This window comes from Mycteria americana, chromosome 6 (assembly GCF_035582795.1).
Source record: "Mycteria americana isolate JAX WOST 10 ecotype Jacksonville Zoo and Gardens chromosome 6, USCA_MyAme_1.0, whole genome shotgun sequence".
Lineage (NCBI taxonomy): Eukaryota > Metazoa > Chordata > Aves > Ciconiiformes > Ciconiidae > Mycteria > Mycteria americana.
The window spans coordinates 55,379,909-55,398,205 of record NC_134370.1 but is presented as its reverse complement, the minus strand read 5'-3'; the positions used below and the strand labels follow the sequence as shown (position 1 = coordinate 55,398,205).

Below are 18,297 nucleotides of genomic sequence, written 5' to 3'. Positions count from 1 at the left end.
GTCTAAATTACCTAAGTTTTTTTCTATGTACATCTATTCTATAATCCAAAATGAAAATACAGTCATATAGGTATGCAGAATATTACCTACTTCTAGTTTTAAATGTTAAATTACTTAAAACCTTTTTTTACTATGTGTTTCATTTGAAGATCTTACAGTTAAGTTCCTCTTGGCAACCCTTTAAGAGAGGTTATTGTCTACTCTCATTTTACATGTGAGGCAACTGAGATAAAGAAAATTAAACTGACCTATACAAAGTTACTCGATTATTGGCAGAGTTGAAAGCCCAGAGAGAAAATCATAGCTCCACTGAAGAGAAATGTAAAACTTTGAGATGGTTCAGGAGGGCAAGATTCTGCTGCAAGTCTTCTACATGTGCTGCTAAAATATTTTCCTTAACTTTAAAAATAAGAACAGGGATTGTAATATTTAAAGCTATGAAGTGGAAGGCAGTATTCAAATTTATTTATGCAACAGTAGCCTTTCAAAAACCCTAAACTGAGTCTGACATTGAAAAAAATTTGCAAACTGTACCATAATTCTTGCCTCCCAGAAATAAAAGTATGTTCTGAACTTCAGCTTGGGCTCAGCAACCCCTCAATTTTCAGTTCTGAGCCAGGACCCTGATGGCAATGCAGCTGCTCAGGTCTCTAATAACCATCACTTCAATGACCATCAACAGTGAATGTAAACTTTGGAATTGCCTTGAGCTATAAAACTAATTTGAATTTTTTGTGCAGTTTGAAAAAGAGGGGATTAATACAAAACAATGTTAGAAAGAAAAACCTCTTGACTTTGAAATAATTTTTCTTATGGAACTTAATGAAAAATTTCCACATGTAATATGAATTATTTTGACAGGCTGTGACGTTTGTGCTGGAAATATTACCAAAGGGACACTAGATAGGCTATACTTTGGTCCTCCTTTGAAGCCAATAGCTTCATATCCATCGACTTCAATCAGAACAATATTATGGCAAGTACCTTTTATAAATGCTTTCATTCTGTTTTTCCTTTATGGAAGATGTGTTTATGCGGTTGCACTACCAGTTCATCTGTTTATCTGTCTTTCCAGTAACTTTTAAATGTATTTTCCAATTTTAATCCAATTTAACAAAGGGTACTTGACTCAAAGATACTAAATCCCTACAAGTTTCACGAAAATAAGAATCTGGGTAGAAGACCCTGAGTCCTACTAAGGCAAATGCAGAGAGAGACTGACCTTTAACCATTCTGCTTGGTCTGCCCAACAACCAAGAGGCAACAGTTTGCATATAGCAGCAAACTAACCATGAAACCCTGGGCTAATCACAGTATGTTCCATGTTGTAAAACCTTCATTTTACAACTAGAGATAAGATGATGTAGGGAATGTAAAAGGACTGACTAAAATATCAGATTTTATTAGAAATCAAACTTGGCCCTTAGAGCTTTCAATGGCAATATATTTATCCTGTATTTGATGGAGAACAAATACAAGTCTTCCCCCTCAAGACTTAGATCTCCTTTACTGACTTTCAAAGAGTTGCTCTCATGGAATATGTTCACCCCATGGACAGTATTAAAAAGTTTCATTACTTGCTTACTCTTTTTTTCATGATCTCTACATGTACTGAGTAGTTAAAACAGTTCAATATGAACCAAAGAAATTCATAAAGGATAAGCCCTCAATAGCCATTAAGAACAACAATCAAATGCAACTTCTTGCTTGAGAAATTCTTAAATTTCTTATTGGTGGAATGGGGAATATGCTAGATACAGGATGACTCTGCCCATGCCTGGTTCTTACATACTTCCCTGAGCGTCCCATCCTGGCTACAGATTGTTCTTTCTCATTACTCTGGAAATAATGCAATACCAGGAACAGGCACAGGGCCAAACCCATCTCCACTCTCCAGAATCCCACTGAATAGTCGCTACATTGAGAACATGTGAGAGATTAAACTGCAAAGAATAGACACTATACTGGGTTGTTATTTTGGAGATAGGCTACTGGGCTAGAGGGACCTTTGGTCTGAGCAGCATGGCCTTTCTTATGTTCTCTGTTCTTATAAGGTGTTGAAACTTGATTAAAGGCCATATTTCATTCAGAAGCCTCTGTTTGACACATGCCAGCTCTCCAGGACCTGCAGCTAGGGCAGGATTACCTGTGATTTATGATGGCTCTGGAAGTTACAACTAGTGCTGTATAAGCACAGAAGAACTGAAAGTAAGGCTGTTTAGAAAGTAAACCCCTCCCAAAAAAAAGAAAGGTAAAACTAAAACCTAAAAAATTAACTTTATTTGAAGTGTACTTTAGCTCTAGACTTGAGACCTGTATGGAACTACCTACTACACGGTATAATGTGCATAATTTTCTATGTTAGTTTCTAGTTCAAGTGCAAACTCATAAAATTCCTGTTGGACACATTCTAGAATAGGATGCTGTACTATTCTGTAGCATCTGGAAACTATGTAGTTGGAATAAATATCTGCATGTGACAATGTTATAGCCATGTGAATGCATAAGATGTCTCATCTACATATGATAAAAGAGGGGATCAGCTGAGATAATGCAAACTAGTTCATGAAAAGCATGGGTACCACTGTTGAAGTCATCTGGCCTTGAATATTTGCATGTCTGTCTTGGAAACACTTTACGGTTAAAATAACAATATGCTATACGCAGTAATCCTATCACATTACTATTTCTGAAATTGTTTTTTTTCCACTCTGAGACAGATAACCAGGATTTTCTGGATCTTAGATAATCAAGTATCTTCAATAATTGAGTCAACTCCTCCAGATTTTACTACGTTAAGAGCCACATAAGGGCAAACTATGGGCGGTGAGATGTATTTTGTGGAGCTCAATCCTAAATGATTCATGTAAAAAGAACATTAAATGTAGTCAGTCAATAGTTCTATGGACAGAGCACTTACAAGACTGCCCCTTATTTCTAACAGAAATATTTCTACTAATTAGAATGAAACTGGAAATATATATGACGAGGAGACTACCCACAGTTGTATTCCCAAATGAAAGTTAATCTGATGTGCTCTGCAGGTAATGTTGTTGGACGAAATAATAATGATAACATATGAGGAGGGAAATACTTGAATATTCAAAATGTTCTTCATATGAGAGTCCACCTAAGATGAGGCTGCAGCAGTCTTCAAAATAGAACTTGAACTTTAAGATTTTTTTCTTCCTAAAACCTTAAAAAGACCCTAAACCAATGACAGAAAACAATACTAACCCCAATGTATTATCACTCCACTGATTTAAGAAATGAAACTTTTTTCAGTGTAATTTAAAGTGTAGTTCTATATGTGCTTGGCATATAGAGTTCCTACTGTTCTTCGAAGCTGTGATTTTCCTCTGTAAATTTGGTCTTCTCTGTCATCCCTTAGTTCCCCAGAATGCGTAATCTGACGGTCCATTAGTTGTGTGAGGGAGAGAACCTGTTCCCTTCAGTGCCAAGGAGGGAATTAGTCTTCAGTGGGAATCTCATGCATGAGAGGCCCATCTGGGACTGACTGATGAATAGCTGTAGTCAGACTTCAGTTATGTTCTTTCAAGCAATTTTAGAATGGAAAACATTATCTGTGGGTTAAATGGCTTTTGATTACATTAAAGCAATTATCTCCTGGCTCCTGTGAAACTTTGGAGATGGGGAAATGTTCAGAAAAGTCTGTGTAAAACAGATTGCTGGTTCCAGCTCCCAGTGGCAGGCGGAATACCAGAAATTGTTCTGCCAGAAGGGAAATCACCTGAAGTTACCTTCCCCTGGCTTCGCATCCTGTGTCTGGGTTCTTTGGTCGCTGACAAGGATCGACCTCAACTGGTCTTTTCTTCAGTAGGTGCACCAACAGAGTCTCCTTTTTTTCTGCTTTAATCCCTGTTCCATTAAATGTATATGAATGTGATCTCCTCATTTTCCTTGGTTGCAATTAGGAAATAAGTTTCTGATTTATTAAGGAAAAGCATCCATCCACATGAACACAGTGTAGTTGTCTGCAAGTGATTTCCCTGGGAAAACAGGCTAAAAATGGTGATATTCCTGCTTTATCCTCTCTGCAAATTAACTCCATTCTGACTATCTAGCCAATGTCTTTCAGTGTGAGAGACCTTTTTGGTGAAAGATGCTGTGCTCCAATTGCTTTCAGCAGTAATGCTTAAACTAGCGATATTTCAAAACTGCTCACGTTGAACTGCACGATGCAATCAATCATAAAAATTTGTAGTGAAGGGCACGTAGTTTACATAGGAAACTTAAAACTTTGTATTAATTTCCTCACTGAAAAAAACTCCCTTTTATAATCTCAGCTACCTGATTCTTTCTTGTAATCTGTGTCTCCTGAGTTTGTAAATGAGTTTTCTTAAAATGAAGCGCTTCAAAGCGGTGCAGCAGCACAGCGCCCGCACTGTTTTTGCCAGCAGCCTCTGTCCCTCCAGCAGCCCAGCGCGCTGCGCCCCGCAGCCTGCCCGCTCGGCCGTGCCAGCTCTCTCCAATACTTCATTGCCGTGGTGTTACTCACCTCGTCGAAAGAATTGGTACGGCCGTACCGAGGGCTCCTGAACGGAAAGGCTGGGATACACTGAAAAGATGAACGTTCTTCTCCAGGGATATCAATCTGCTTTTGATTTAATGAATGCTTTACTTCGGTGTATGTTTATTTAAATTAAGCTTTATATCACACTGATTTTTTTTAAAGTCACCTTTGAAGACAGTACAATTTTAAATTAATTTTATTAAGCTAATGTAAATCTCCTGTGACTACTTACTTCAAGTAGAAAGGTACTGTAAAAGCAAGGAAACACGTTGCTTTTAGCTTAAACTTAATTGTTTTTTAATTACCTTAAAAAAGGTTGGCTTAGGCGAAATAAGTACCCAGACCACCTCCTGTGTGAATTTAAGGTCACGTTTTGATTTAAACTGTTTACTCGGCCACTGATGATGTTCAGGTTCAGTTCTGGAACTACGAGCAGGAAGACCAGCAGCGTTCCGGGGCGCACACGGCCCGCGCGCTGCGCTGCGCTCGTATGGAGACCTTATGCTCGTGTTTCACCCCCGGCAGAGAGCGGCGACCCGGACGGGGAGCCCGAGGGCTCCGGGGCGGGGAGCAGGGCTTGCTGCTGGAGGCGGCGGCAGGACGGCATCAGGGAACGCGGGACATCGGACGCCTTCCCCCCGTGCGGGGACGAGCCGTTTCGCGTGCCGCCGCCCCGCCACCCCACAGCGGGAGCCCAGCCGCGAGGCGCGGAGCGGCGGCGCCGGGACGGGACGGGACGGGACGGGACGCGGCGCGGCGCTGCTCCGCACCCGGAGGCGGCTCCCGCAAGAGCCCTCGGCGCGCCCCGGGACAGGACGGGGCTGGGCCGGGCTCCCTCGGCTTTCGTAACCGGCCCCGGGGAGGTGTCAGCCGCCCCGCCCCGGCAGCCTGAGGCGAGAAACGGCCCCCGGCCCCTCCCGCCCGCTCGGCGGCGGGCCGCACCACCCCCTCCGCCGCCGCTCCCCTCCCCCTTCCTCGCAGCCGGCCGGCGGAAGGACAAATAGTCCTCTCCGCATTGTTCGGCCCCGCACAACTTTCGGCCGCCGCGTGGAGGGTGCGGCCCCGCCGCCGGCCCCGCTGAGGGGCGGCGGTGCGCGCGGAGCCGGGCCGGGAAGGGCGCCGGGCGGGCACGGCCAACTTCGGTCCCCCACCTCGCCCTCCCCGCGGCGGCCTGCCGGGGAAGCGAGACTCGGTGCGTCCGGGGCGGCGCTGGGGGCGGGCCGCGCTCTGCGCGCCCCGAGGCGCTGCCGCGTTGTCGGCACGGCTGCGCCGCCCGGCCGGGCCGGGCTGGGCTGGTGCGGGGATCGCCGAGCCTTGCGGAGCTGGGGCGGCTCAGCCCGGGCGACCCGCCGGCGGGGCGCGGGCGCAACTTTCCGCGCCTTTTGGGGGCACTTGCCTCGCCGCCCGCATTGACCTGCCCGGCGGGCGCTGGCCCCCCCATCCCGCCGAGCGGCGTTGCCGGCCTCTCTGGCCGCGGTCACGGCCGGCCGGAGGCCCCGCCGTGGTGAGCGGGGACGGGAGAGGCCACCTCCCATGGGGCCCTCGCGCCGCGATTTCTTCTTTTAATGGCTTTTTTTTCCCCCCCTCCTTCCCCCAGTCAACGTTCTGCTTTTGTAAGAATTCCTCCTGTGAAGATCGTCCCTTACGGCGAGCTAAAGCTTTTACCTCTTTCCCGCTTAGCCAGAAGTACTTGTCGGCGAACATTTTGTCAGCAGCAGTAGCAAGTGTACCTGTCAGTGCTCCCACAGAAACAGGTTTTGACTTTACAGTAATCAACCTGCATGCTCTCTCTGGTCCCCTCATGAGTAATACTGTTTGGTGAGAGGTTTTACCATGATAGCCTCCCGCAAATGTTCTACGTATTTCCTATTATAAAATATGTTACATAATATATACGTTATATAATTTTAATTACTGTGAGGTAAATATAGCAGGCAGCAAGCGAGGCAGCAAATTCAGTTATCTGTAAGATGGGCTGTACTGATAACAGCAAGCACTGCGCAATCATGAGGCTTGGTCATAGGAATATAGCTGTAAGCTCATTTGTAGGATACTTTTCTCAAGTCTGCTTTGGAAGGAAGAGCTGTAGGAAGAACACAGTGCCTCCCCAAGAGCTTCATCCAAAAGTTTCATGCATGACAACAAAAATCTTTTCATTAGTTTTTACTGGCTTGAGTCAGATTCCAGGTGACCCCAGGAACAAGTCAGTGAGAAAATGGAATTGCTTTGTTTGTGTTAGTTGCAGGAAACAAGGTTGTGTTCTCCTTATTGCTGACTCCAAAAGAGCATTGCTGTCTGTACGGGGAAGTCTACTGGAAGCAGTAGAAAGGATTCAGTGGTTTAGGTGAGGGTGGGAATTTGTTGTAAAAAAACCAACCAAACAAAAAAAACCAAAAAAACCCCCAACTGGAGCAGGAAAGGAGGTTTGCTGACTTCTCTCCAGGGCTATGGATTTGCTGAGCAATAGCATTTATCCTGGATAAATTGGTGGCTGTGGATGCAGGCTGAGCACATATGTGTTGATTTAAAGGAGCCATTCTAGCGAAAACTCCATCCTGGGTCAAATGCTCTGTTGGAGAACACCCTAGGAGCTTGTACAGTTTGGGTGGGTGGGTGGGTGGGGAATTAATTCAGTGTGTGTAAATTTAAGAATAAATAAACCAAAAGGAGACATGCAAGCTTAATGATTTTATTCACACAGGCATGATACATTAAATAGTAATACAGAATACATTTTCTCACATCCCTGAATGCACAACAGCTGTCTGCTGTATCAAATATTTTTCCTTTAAAGAGTGGGTGGAAAGCAATTCATGAAGGCTGTGCAAACAACGTATGAGTGTGATTATTTTCAGGGTTTTGTGCTCAAGTGATTTGGTTTTATTAAGTTCCTCTTAATTTTTTTTATGTCCTGCATGTAATTCTTCATTTTCATGGTCATGTTGAAGCATGCAGAAGAAGGTTGCCATCTTCATCTGCCAACTAGCAATTCCCTGATTGCTCTGGTTGGTAGCTGATCATGTTGATGTTGGTAGATCAGCTGTCAGGGCTGTTATCATAGAGTTACTGTTATCTTGTATGCTCTCTCAGAGTCTGGAGTTCACTGATGACTTCGTGTGCATGGGTTTACCTGCCTGTTACTTACACTACTCCATGACAGACCTAAGACTTCTTTAAGGAAAGTGTATTTATCCACAAGACTAAAAAATTCATTTATCTCGATAGAAAATTCACCGGTGATAATATGATTGGGAAAACATCTTCAGGACTTCAGCCCTGATCGCTGGAGTCCTTGCTCATGAAATCACTAGCAAAATGATTGGTGTTTATGATTGCCTCTGTATTTCTGTGCTATCCATCTGATCCATTGCTCCCTAGGTTAAAGACCTTTTATTTTTAAAGAAGTGAAAGAAAAAAGGGCGTAACAGTTGCAGAAGACAGTAGCATTTCAGCCTTCTATGTAACATACAAGGAAGGTACCATTGTGTTACAGCAAAGCTGGAAGTTTTTCATTTTTGTGTGATTTGTGTAGTATCTTTGCCACATTTGCACATTTGTAAGGAAAGAACTATAACTAAGGATTAAAGCAGGAATGAAACTGGAAGTATTTTCTTTGTTGCAAACAGAAATCTTGTAATTGTCTGAACTAGGTTTCAAATACCTATTTCTTCAAATGTTTTAAAATGTTTATAAAGTCTTACGCGGTCATATTTTCTTATAAAGATCTCTAAATAGCTAAAAGCAGAGAGTTTGTTTTGGGTTTTTTGTTGGCCTTTTTTTTTTAATGTTGACCACATTGTTTTCTGTTTCATTTTCTGTGTATGACTATGACAGGATCAGGTTATGCAATGCATTTTTTTTTTTAAACTCCTATCTTTGCAGTGAACAGGAAGAATTTAAAGGGAGTGGCAAAGATGAAAGGATACTAAGTAAGGAGCAGCTTCAGAAAGGGGTTGGAGATTCTGAGAATAGGTGAAAGACAATATTGTGTAGACATAGAATATGTTTTGAGTGTACATGTTAATTCTGAGCAGTGTTAAATGAAGAGGGGTTAAAAACTGAATAGGTTAAAGATTCCAAATCTGACCAATGTGGTGGATGATGTATCTGGAAAACATTAGGTTAAATGTCTTTTTTTAGAATTTTATTGTAATGCAGGATGTGATAGTTACTGATCTCTTTCACAGCACTTTTAGTCAAGCTACCTGCATGAGTTTCTTTTGAGATTTCTGAATTGGCCAACTCACTACAACTTTGGTTCCCCGGAGCAATCTCCTTTAGGTCAGACTCACGGTGTATTTTTGGGCCAAAGCATACCTTTCCTTAGGCCTTGAGTATTTGCGAAGCTGTCTGGCATAATTTCTGGAAACTTCATTTATGTTCTGGTCATTTTTCTACAGGTGCCTGGAAATGAAGTTTTTCAAAGAGGACAGTCAACCCACAGAGATGTAATGCAAAAGAACGGCTGCTATGATGTGACTTTTGGTAATGAGCGTGCTTACTGTCAGCATCTGCATGGGAAAGTGACTTGTCATTGTGGACCAAATGGAGTATCTTACGGTATTTTGTGTATCTTTAAACCCTATGTCATGGATTATGTGGATATATCATCTTCCACTCAAAGTTTCTAGCTGCAAATAAAAGCCTGTGAATGTGAATCTTAAAACCTTAGGTCAGAGGGCAAATAAAAAGTACTGTATTTGAAATTAAGTTTTCACTTTAATACAATTACACCCCAGTACAAATAATTGTTAACATTATTGCTTCCACCTTTGTTAGATTTAGTCAGTTTTCTAATCAATGCTTGTCAGTGTTGCAGCTGTACTAACTAGTACTGAGTACCAGTACTGGTTAAAAAGTAATGCTTCAAGAGAAACAACAATATTTTTGCAGTATGTAAATAGGGGATCTTCCTTATAACTAAAATATGTTAAAGGGCATTCCTCATGAAAAGTGTAATGATCTCGATCACTGGGTGCTTTCCTCTAAGTGAAGTATTATTTATACATCAAAGGGAAAAGGTACATATTTATGTCCCTCAGGGGCACAGAGAATGGAAGTCATTGTGTTGCTATTTTAATACAAATCGCTTCCCGCATTTCTAAGTGGCAAATATATGAATATTCATAGCATCACAAGGCCAGATGATCATCCAGTACATGGCATATACGGGAGAAAAACGGAGGAGAATATTTTAAGGCTCCAGGATCTCCAGTTTGTCTTTGCCTGGGGGTGGTAGGTTTGGTATCACCCTCCCCTTCCTCCGGAAGATGTCACGGTCGGGATCTGGGGGTGGGAAGAGTTGGGTTGGAAGGGACGGGCATGGGGCTGGAGAGCCCTCTGTACAGCCTGCTGCTTTCCAAACCTGGGGGACTGCCAAGCGGCAGCCTGTGAGGGATGAACGCTCCTCCACACAGTGTGCCTCTCCTCACTGCGCTTCCTAGCTCCCTGGGGCGTTTTAGGTTCTCCAGGATCTTAAGTATCCTTTTTCATTGTCCTCGTGTTTTCTAAGTCCCCTTGCTCCAAAAGAGTAATATGCCAGTAGCTGCAGAGGTGATTATTTTTTAATTCTCACTTTCAGAGAGAAGGATAGGTAGCCCTCGGTAGCTAGGGCGAGGAAAGAGCAGGCCGAGAGCCAGGTGGTGGCAAGTAGGTGCCAGCTGGGGGCTCTGCAGGCTTGAGAGCCGTGCGTGCCGCTGAGCGCAGGGCTGCGCGCCCCGGGGGAGAGGGATCGCCCTCCCTGGCGCTGGGAGAAGCCCTGCACTTGCGTCAGGCCGTTGTGCGGGTCTGTCTGAGTAGCCTGCACACGGGAAATAAACTTCCCAGCAGGACAGGCTGGGAGTGCTGTTCTCTGAGCGCGACGGAGTGGTTTGTCGGTAGCAGTGGCAGGTCCCAAATGAGGGCGCAGGTTCTTCACACGCTGGTTCCCATTCCTGCGCGGAAACCGTTGGTTCACCTTTAGCATCACCCGTCTCGGAGAACTGCAGAGCCTATTTGAATGTGTGCGCTTGCATTAACATACGTATCTTTATGCTTTGACATGTTACGGTTTTGATTGCATGTGTGTAAGAGGAAGCTGCCAATGAATGTTTAAGGCTTGATGTAATTCATATGCAATTTCATTTTGCAAAGTAAGACTGTATAGTGATATATTAAAAGTATTTAGGCATATTTTAGGGTATGTGAATTCAGGGTGAGTGCGATAATGTATTTTGGGGCTCGTGCACTGCTGCCAGTGCTACATGTCGAGGTTTGTGCTGGCGGTTTGGAGGAGCTGGGGAGCGGTGGGGAGGGGTCCGTTCCCGTGCGGTGCGTGGTTTTGTGGGTGCCCGTTGCGGCATCCCTAAGCGGGCCGGGGGCTGATAGGTCCCGCTTCTCCCCGCGCCGCCGACACCCGCCCGCCGGGCTCCTGCGCGCCGGTGCGGGCGGCCCCCGGGCCCAGGCCGGGCCCCGCCGCTGTTGGGGCGTCCCGGCGCTACGCCCGGGGGTGAGGCGGGTGCCGAGGCGGCTCCAAGGGGCGCCCGTGGGGCCGCTGCCAGCGCGGCGGCGCCTCCCGCCGGTAGCGGCGCGGCGCGTCAAGGGTTAAGGCCGCGGCGGCGCTCGGCGCGGAGGGATACGGAGCCGGAGCCGTGAACGTGGTGCTGAGGCTCTGTAAGCAAAAAAATGTCTGCCTGAGGGAAACCCACAAGTTCCTTCCAGCGGGGGGGGAGCGCTCGGCTCGTCGCCTCCCACCCAGCCCGCGGCCCGCCCGCCGCCGCCGGCCCGGCCCTGGTCACCGGAGCGTCCGGGGGGCAGCAGGTAAGTGCGGGCGGCGAGGGGCCGGGAGAAGTTGGGAGAGAGCGGTGGGGGGAGGGAAGCGGCGGCCGGGCGCTCGCAGGGGCAGAGGCGGCGGCGGCGAGGGGCAGGGGGCCGCGGCCGGGCGGGAGCGGGGCTGCCCGGGGGCCGCCGCGGGGGCGGCGAGGAGGCCGCGGAGGAGGAGGGGGCGCCGCCGGGGAGCCCGAGGGGCGGCAGCCGGGGCCGGGTGGCGGGGCGGCGTGCGGCGTGCCGGGGTCTCCGCCGGCGGCGGGGCGGGCCGCGGACCTCGGGCAGGCTGCGCCGTCCGGCCGCGGGCAGGCGCGAGTCCCCGCGGGCGGCGGTCGGGGCGCGCGTTACCCGCCGCGCGGCTGCCAGCGCTCATAAAGGATCGCGGCGGCCGCAGCCCGGCCCCGGCGCGCCGGGCGGCTCCGAAACTTGGAGGGGAGCGGGGCTGCGGCAGCGCCCCCGCCGCTCCCCCACGGCGCCCGCCGGGCACAAGGGAAGGCGCGGACCCCGCCGCCCCTCCTTCCCACCGCCCCCCTCCCGCCGCGCGCGCGCGCGCGCTCCACTCCCCCCCCCCCCCCCCCCGCCGCACGCGCATTCCACCCCGCAACCCCCGCCGCCCGCCCGCCCGGCGGCGGCGCGCGCGCCCGGCCCCGCGCCGCGTGTGCGCGTGCGGTGCGCGGGGGCGGCGGCTCCCGCCCCGCCGCGGTCCCGAGCGCGGAGCGGCGGTCGCGGCCCGCGGGTGGGGAGAGCCGCCACCGCCGGGGAGGGCGGTCGGCGATAATGCCGGGGCAGAGATGGCTCTGCTGAGGCGCATCCCGCTCCGCTTGCCAGCCCCATTGTTGCAGAGACAGTGAGTCACTTAATCTCTCGCTAATTCTCCGGACTTCGCTGGGCCGCGGCTGTTTATTTGCTTTCGTTTGCCTGGGGGGGACCTAATTCCTGGCGGCGGCGGCCCCGCTGCGGCGTGCCTGTGCCGTGCTCGAGGTGGGGGAGAAGTGGAACGAGGGAGAGCAGGGAGCCTGCGGAAACTTAAGGAGAGTTGGTAGTTTGGGGACGCTGCTGCCGATTCCGTCAGTCCGCCCGGTAAAGAGGGGCTCCCCCTGGGATTCCCCTGTCCCCTCGTCAGGGGCGCAGGTACCAGAGGCTCTTCTTCTCTGGGGGCCGGTCTCCCAGTGTCGGGGGTCGGCACCGGCCCCGTGGTGAAGTACTCCCTGTGTCTCTCTCCTGTGCCCCAGAAGGTGATCGGAGGAGCGGAGGAAGATGAATTCCCAGCAGCAGAGGATGGCCGCTATAGGAACTGACAAGGAACTGAGCGACTTGCTGGACTTCAGTGCGGTAGGATATTCTCCCAGGTCTTCTCATGGCTTCTGCGTGGTAAAGCGAGCTGAGGAGTAGGGGCAGCAGCGTGCAGGGCTTGGCTGGCTCCGTCTCAGCCAAGTTAGACACCTGAACTTTGATGTAATGTCTAGACTTCCAGATTTAATACTGTAATACCAGCTGGGTCAATTGGTTTAACTGGTTAAAATCAGGCTGACCCAGTGATGGCATAATCTAATAATTAAGGTTTGTTAAGCTGGTGTGTGGCACTGGTACTTTGGCTTTTTTTTCCTTTCTTTTTTTTTTTTTTGTAAACCGGAAGAAAATTTAATGCCTATAAATAACAGAGGTTATTCATTGATAGTTTGTACAGTAATTTTGGCTTAGAAAATTATAGGTATTTTCTGTGTGATACTTTTAACAGATTTCAAAAAGGTGCTTGACTTATAAACGTAATAGAAAACTACTGCCTCTCAAAAGATGTCTTTATCCAGTGACTTTAAACTCACAGATCAGTAAGAAATATATTTGAGTAGCAAAATTTAAGATATATAACTATTTTAAATTGCCATAGCAGCATAGCATTTATGTTTAAGTTGTTTGTGTTCATGTAGAAAAGAGATTTTAGTGTTACTAATAAATTGCAAGGAGTGCTTTAGCTTATTGGTTTTATGGGTCTAAACGTCCGTCTTACATTCTGTTTATTTTCTAGCAAAAAAATGAATCAAATAATTGTTTCCTATTAACTTTGTGTTGAGGTTTACATTAATAATTTAGCACAGAGTTTCAAAGCCAATTTAAATGCATCTTTTTTCTTGTTTTGCAGATGTTTTCCCCACCGGTTAATAGTGGGAAAACCAGACCAACTACGCTAGGAAGCAGCCAGTTCAGTGGATCAGGTAGGATGCATCCGTGATAAGTAAAGTTTGTGTAACTAGGTCTTGATGTTTTAGCTTAGTCTTGATGTTCTTGAAGTATGGTAATATTTCATTTGTACATATTCTTGTAAGACATTCAGATTAATTAGAGATGTGCTGTTTTGATCTGACTTCATAACACATTTTGTTAACTTTAACCACAGTTTTCCTCTGTATGCCTTAGCCTACCTGTCCCAGTATAGTGAAGTGTTAAGTATCTCTAGTCACACTGACATGCAAGTTGTCTGTTTATCCGTTATGTTAAAAATGAATGACTTCTTTGTTTTTGTTTGATAAAATCAAACTTACCTGTTCAGTTGAAGTATTTCCTAGCCCCTGTATGAAAGGGGAAAAACTTAAGTAAGATGCCAAATAATGAAATACTCCTGACTCAAGGATATATTTAAAAATGCAGTTCTTAAGGAAAATGTAAGGCTAATACAATTTTCTAGTACTGTGGAGTTCTCAAAGCCTTGACGAATAGAATTCTCTCATGTGGAACCTTTATCAGTGCATCTGGAAAACAAGTAACTGTATTTAGATGTTGCATGCATTCCGTGGCTTCAATGTCTTTTCATTGAGGTCCACCTAATGGCTGATTTCAGAGTCTTTTAAGGTAAGCCTGTAATGGGAAATAAGTGCAATTTTTTTAACAGATACTTTGTATCATTCTTGTAAAGGATATATTTAGTACTACTTACAAAAGAGAAACTAAAGTAACTTTTTGATAATGTGTATTGTTCTTTTTTTATATATGCTTATTTTCTGTGGATACAGTGAAGTGATATTTTTGTTTTTATGAATACAACAGAGTGATGTTTGTGTGTTTAGCTAAGGTTAATGAAAATAAATTTTTAGAATGCCAGTAGAGGAGTGAAGTAGTTGCTTGAAGTTCTGCAGTAACATCACCTGTTTGCTTCTTACATTGTCAGAGCTGTTACTTTGAGAGTCCAAATGACACCTTGCATTTTGGTGACACTTTAGAATTTTTGTTTTTAAAAGCATCTTAAAACTTCTGAATTGTGTAATTTTGCAAACTCTTCAGAGACAATCTCCCACATCTAATATAATGAAAATATGTAGCAAATGTTGTAATTGTAACATACTTGAAGATGCCTTTTAATTTTTTGCTGCTAAAATATATAAGAGGTTTTGTCTTGCTCTTTGAAAGTACGTCAAGTTTAAATTATTGGCTATAGTAAGATAGCAAATCTGTATGCAATGTAGTTAATATTTTTTCTTTTTTTTTAAATACAAATATTCAAGACAGTTTTTTCTCAAAGGCTTGTTTTAAAAGACATTCAGGCAGCTAAAACTTATTGTGGGGAGCACAATCTGAGCATCTTGTCCCCTTGCTTTTCCTGAACGAGTCGAATAACTTTCTGTTGAATAATAAAGCTTTCATTTTTAATTTAGCTCTTAAATCAGACTTAGGTAATGCAGCTTGCCCTATTTGTCAGTAATGTCTCCCCTTCAGTCTTTGTATGGCTCAGAAAAAGAGAGAATGCCAGAATACTTAGTTTTTTGGGAGAAACAGTGTTAGTGACTCCTTGAATTTGTTTACCAATATGGTATATCATCACATAGATGCCAGTCATGAGCAATACACTGCAGCTGTCAAGCAAGCTACACCCTCAACTGAATTCCCCTTGGGAAAGATAATGGTATATAGTTGTGGGGTTTAATTCAAAACATTTCTAGTTATAGAGGTTTACTGGCTAGTGGGATTATATGCCCTAATTCTTGTAATATTATGACCTAAGACTTGACCTAGGGGGACTACTCTGCAGGAGTGAGAGGTGACAAACTTCTATATTGGTTGTGTTCTGAGTCTGTGTTAAGTGTTGTAGAAAGACTATGTTAAGATCATTGACAAAGTAGAGACATTTAATTTCTAGCACTCTGATTTAATTGTGTTCTTGCTTTAATTTCAAGTGTTCTGTAACTTCTAGGAAAACAGTGTTTGAAAACTTTTTTTTTTTTACTGCTAGAGGCCACTTCTTAAAGAGAAACATGAAAGGAGGAGGTATTTATTCCTTTGAGGTATCTAGTAGTGAAAAGCACAGTTTGCACAGGTTCCTAAAAAGTACTTTTTAAATTTTTTCTTTGAGTACAGAATGATGCTGCTACTTACAGAGACTTTCTGTGATTTTGATGGCAATTGCAGAAGTGAAGCTTGCTTCAGTATCTTTCCCGTTAAACTCAGTTGTTTTATTTTTCTGATGTCTTTACAAGCATACTAAAGGAAAGTGTTTTTCCTTTTCTTAGTTGGAATAAGAATGTGTTTATTGTTTGTTATTATAGAGCCCCTTTTTTCTCATTTAAACTTAAACAAAAAAATCTGAACACATCTTCCCTGCCCCCCCTCAACCTATCAGTGATTTGAGATGCAGCCTAATGGCCCCCATGAAGTAGGTGAAAATCAATTGCTTGTCTGCGTGGCTCTTAAGACTATGTATTTCTGGGAAATCTGATTTAGAAGGAAGGAATGCTCATGATGTATTTTCCTTGCCACCCCCCAGGTCCCCAGTTTAAAAGGACAAATTAGTTGCTGTTCAAGGATGGTTAAGTTCTGTTTGTTTTTCAGGTGTGGCTTTGTGAAGTGTTGGAAATACTAGAGTGCACATTATTAATTCTGATGTAACAAGCTTGATCTGGTATAATTCTGCAATATTTCTGTTGGTTATGCTGTGAAAATATATGTGTAACTGGGCTGCATAAATAAAACAGCTAATATGGCTGATATGATTAGTAAGAAAATACTGTTATGGATTAACATATGAACATTGTCTTTTGATTAAAAGATACTAAAGTCTGGTGTGGGGCAGGCTTGCTTTCTACAGGTCAATCAGTTATGAATGAAAGCTGCAGATGAAATAAGTGAACTAATCTGATATGTCATAGTATCTTATGACAGTAAGTCATGTAAGCTGCTGATAAAGTCAAATAACTTGGTCAGAGTACTGGTGAAAATAAACATATTGGAAAAGTAACCTGATATGTAAGTCAGCGAGTTAAGCCACAAAATATTCCTTGTCATACCTGTTCTAATTACCTCTTGTTCAAAATAGAACTTCCCATTCTTTTCTCCTCCAAAACCAACTTGTGGAGATAAAGCCATTTCTGTCTTAGGAGGAGGAGGCAAAGGTCAGAGATATGCTTTATCGGGCTTTTTAATCAGGCTTTTTTGCAGATTTTATTTAAAATTAAAATTTTCTGTGTTGCTACTATCCTTAATAGCAATGTTTGTGATTTACAGTGAGATTTTGCTTTGTTTTGCTTTTTGTCAAAGCCACAAAATATATGCCAATACAAACCTGGATGATTACCCATTTTGCCCAATGCCCTTTATTTATTCCAGTAACTCCCTTAAAATCCAGTCACAATATTCAGGTGCATGCCATGGGCAATAATAGTGCAATTTTCCTATGAATTGCAGTAGGTTTGATCTCAATTTCAATTTTTCTTGTGATTGAAATTTTTTAATCTCAGGTGTGGTACCCTAAAATAAACACCCCCCCCCTTTTTTTTTCTTTTGCAAAGAACTACGTAGATGTTAAAGAACAATATATCTGAGACAATATTTCCCGATGTGGCTTACTGCCCTCAATTTCTGTAGCCTCCTCATTGTACCAATAGCATTATTTTTGCACGTGGCTGTTCATGTGCATACATGAGGCACCAGTCAAAAAGCTGAAGTAAGATAATGTGGATGTCTAACAGAAAACCAAGTGGTAAGAGTTTAAAGAGCTACAGTTCAAGAGCTAAATCATCCAAATATGACACTTCTCTTGCCTGTAAGATTCTTCTGAAGTTCATGAAAATTGAGTACACACATTTGTGTGTGGACAGCATTGGGTACAAACCTTGTGTGTACCCAGACATTCCTCATACTAGACCTACGTGCAAAAAAACTTCTGAATGTATCTATTCAGATATTTGTTTGTATCAGTTTGGTCCCCTTTTATGCAAATTCAAGAGGCTGTCCTTTCCACTTCTGTCGACTAGTGTACTGAGTTTGTAAGGAATGGATTGGGATAGGCCACTAATTAGTAGCTTGATGCAAAGAACATTTAAGTTGATAGCCTGCCATTAACTTGAGTGTCCCTAAATTAGGGCCATGCGTCTTGAGACTGGACACAATGGCAATTCTTTAGCAGGTCTATTAAGTTACCAAACAGTGTTTCCAAAATTAGCAAAAACTGACTTCATTACTGTTTGTCAGTCCTGTAACCTCTTATTTCCTTTTTAATTTTGCATCGGCAGTTCCTTGTAAAACAAACTAACAAAGAAAAAAAACCCCAACAAAAAAACTTGGGAGAGTTACCTGGATGGGCAATGTTTTAAATGCTGTGTTCATTAATCTACAGCAAGTGCTGGAGAGAAAAGGCACTCTTAACTCTGACAGCCAAATCACAGCATTGGAAAAAACTGCAGAAAGATGAGACTTTTTATGTATGCAAATTAGTGCTCCTAACCTTTCAAAATACATTATTTTTCCTTCTTTTTATCAGAACTGTGATTCCTAAGAAGAATCAATTCTCTGATATCATTCTATGTGTGTTTCTGGTGCAGTCTCCCATTGAGGTATAGGAAATTCCTAGTGCCCGCTCCTAATCCCTGAATTAAGGAGTTGATGAGAGTTCTCATGTAGCCACATAGTCTTGTCCTACAATGTGTTAAGTCATGACAGGCTCTTTTAAATAAAAAAAAAAAGTGGAAGGCCTA

The 18,297-nt window shown here is 44.4% G+C and overlaps 1 protein-coding gene and 1 long non-coding RNA gene across 10 annotated transcripts in view; both read left to right on the top strand.

Moving 5' to 3' along the window:
• Positions 1–6,000: 6,000 nt before the first annotated feature.
• Positions 6,001–9,270, top strand: LOC142411668 (uncharacterized). Its single transcript, XR_012776235.1, has 4 exons — positions 6,001–6,038; positions 6,132–6,288; positions 8,417–8,506; positions 8,935–9,270. It is a non-coding gene; the product is annotated as an uncharacterized LOC142411668 (long non-coding RNA).
• A 1,708-nt stretch (positions 9,271–10,978) lies between these two features.
• TCF12 (transcription factor 12) overlaps positions 10,979–18,297 on the top strand; it is a 175,839-nt gene continuing 168,520 nt past the window's right edge. For 2 of the 9 annotated variants that reach the window (XM_075505936.1, XM_075505932.1), the window contains exons 1-3: positions 10,986–11,332; positions 12,571–12,670; positions 13,479–13,551. In XM_075505936.1, the coding sequence (XP_075362051.1) occupies positions 12,596–12,670; positions 13,479–13,551 (148 nt within the window). In that variant the 5' untranslated portion in view covers positions 10,986–11,332; positions 12,571–12,595. The other 7 variants (XM_075505937.1, XM_075505935.1, XM_075505940.1 and 4 more) reach the window with 7 other exon arrangements.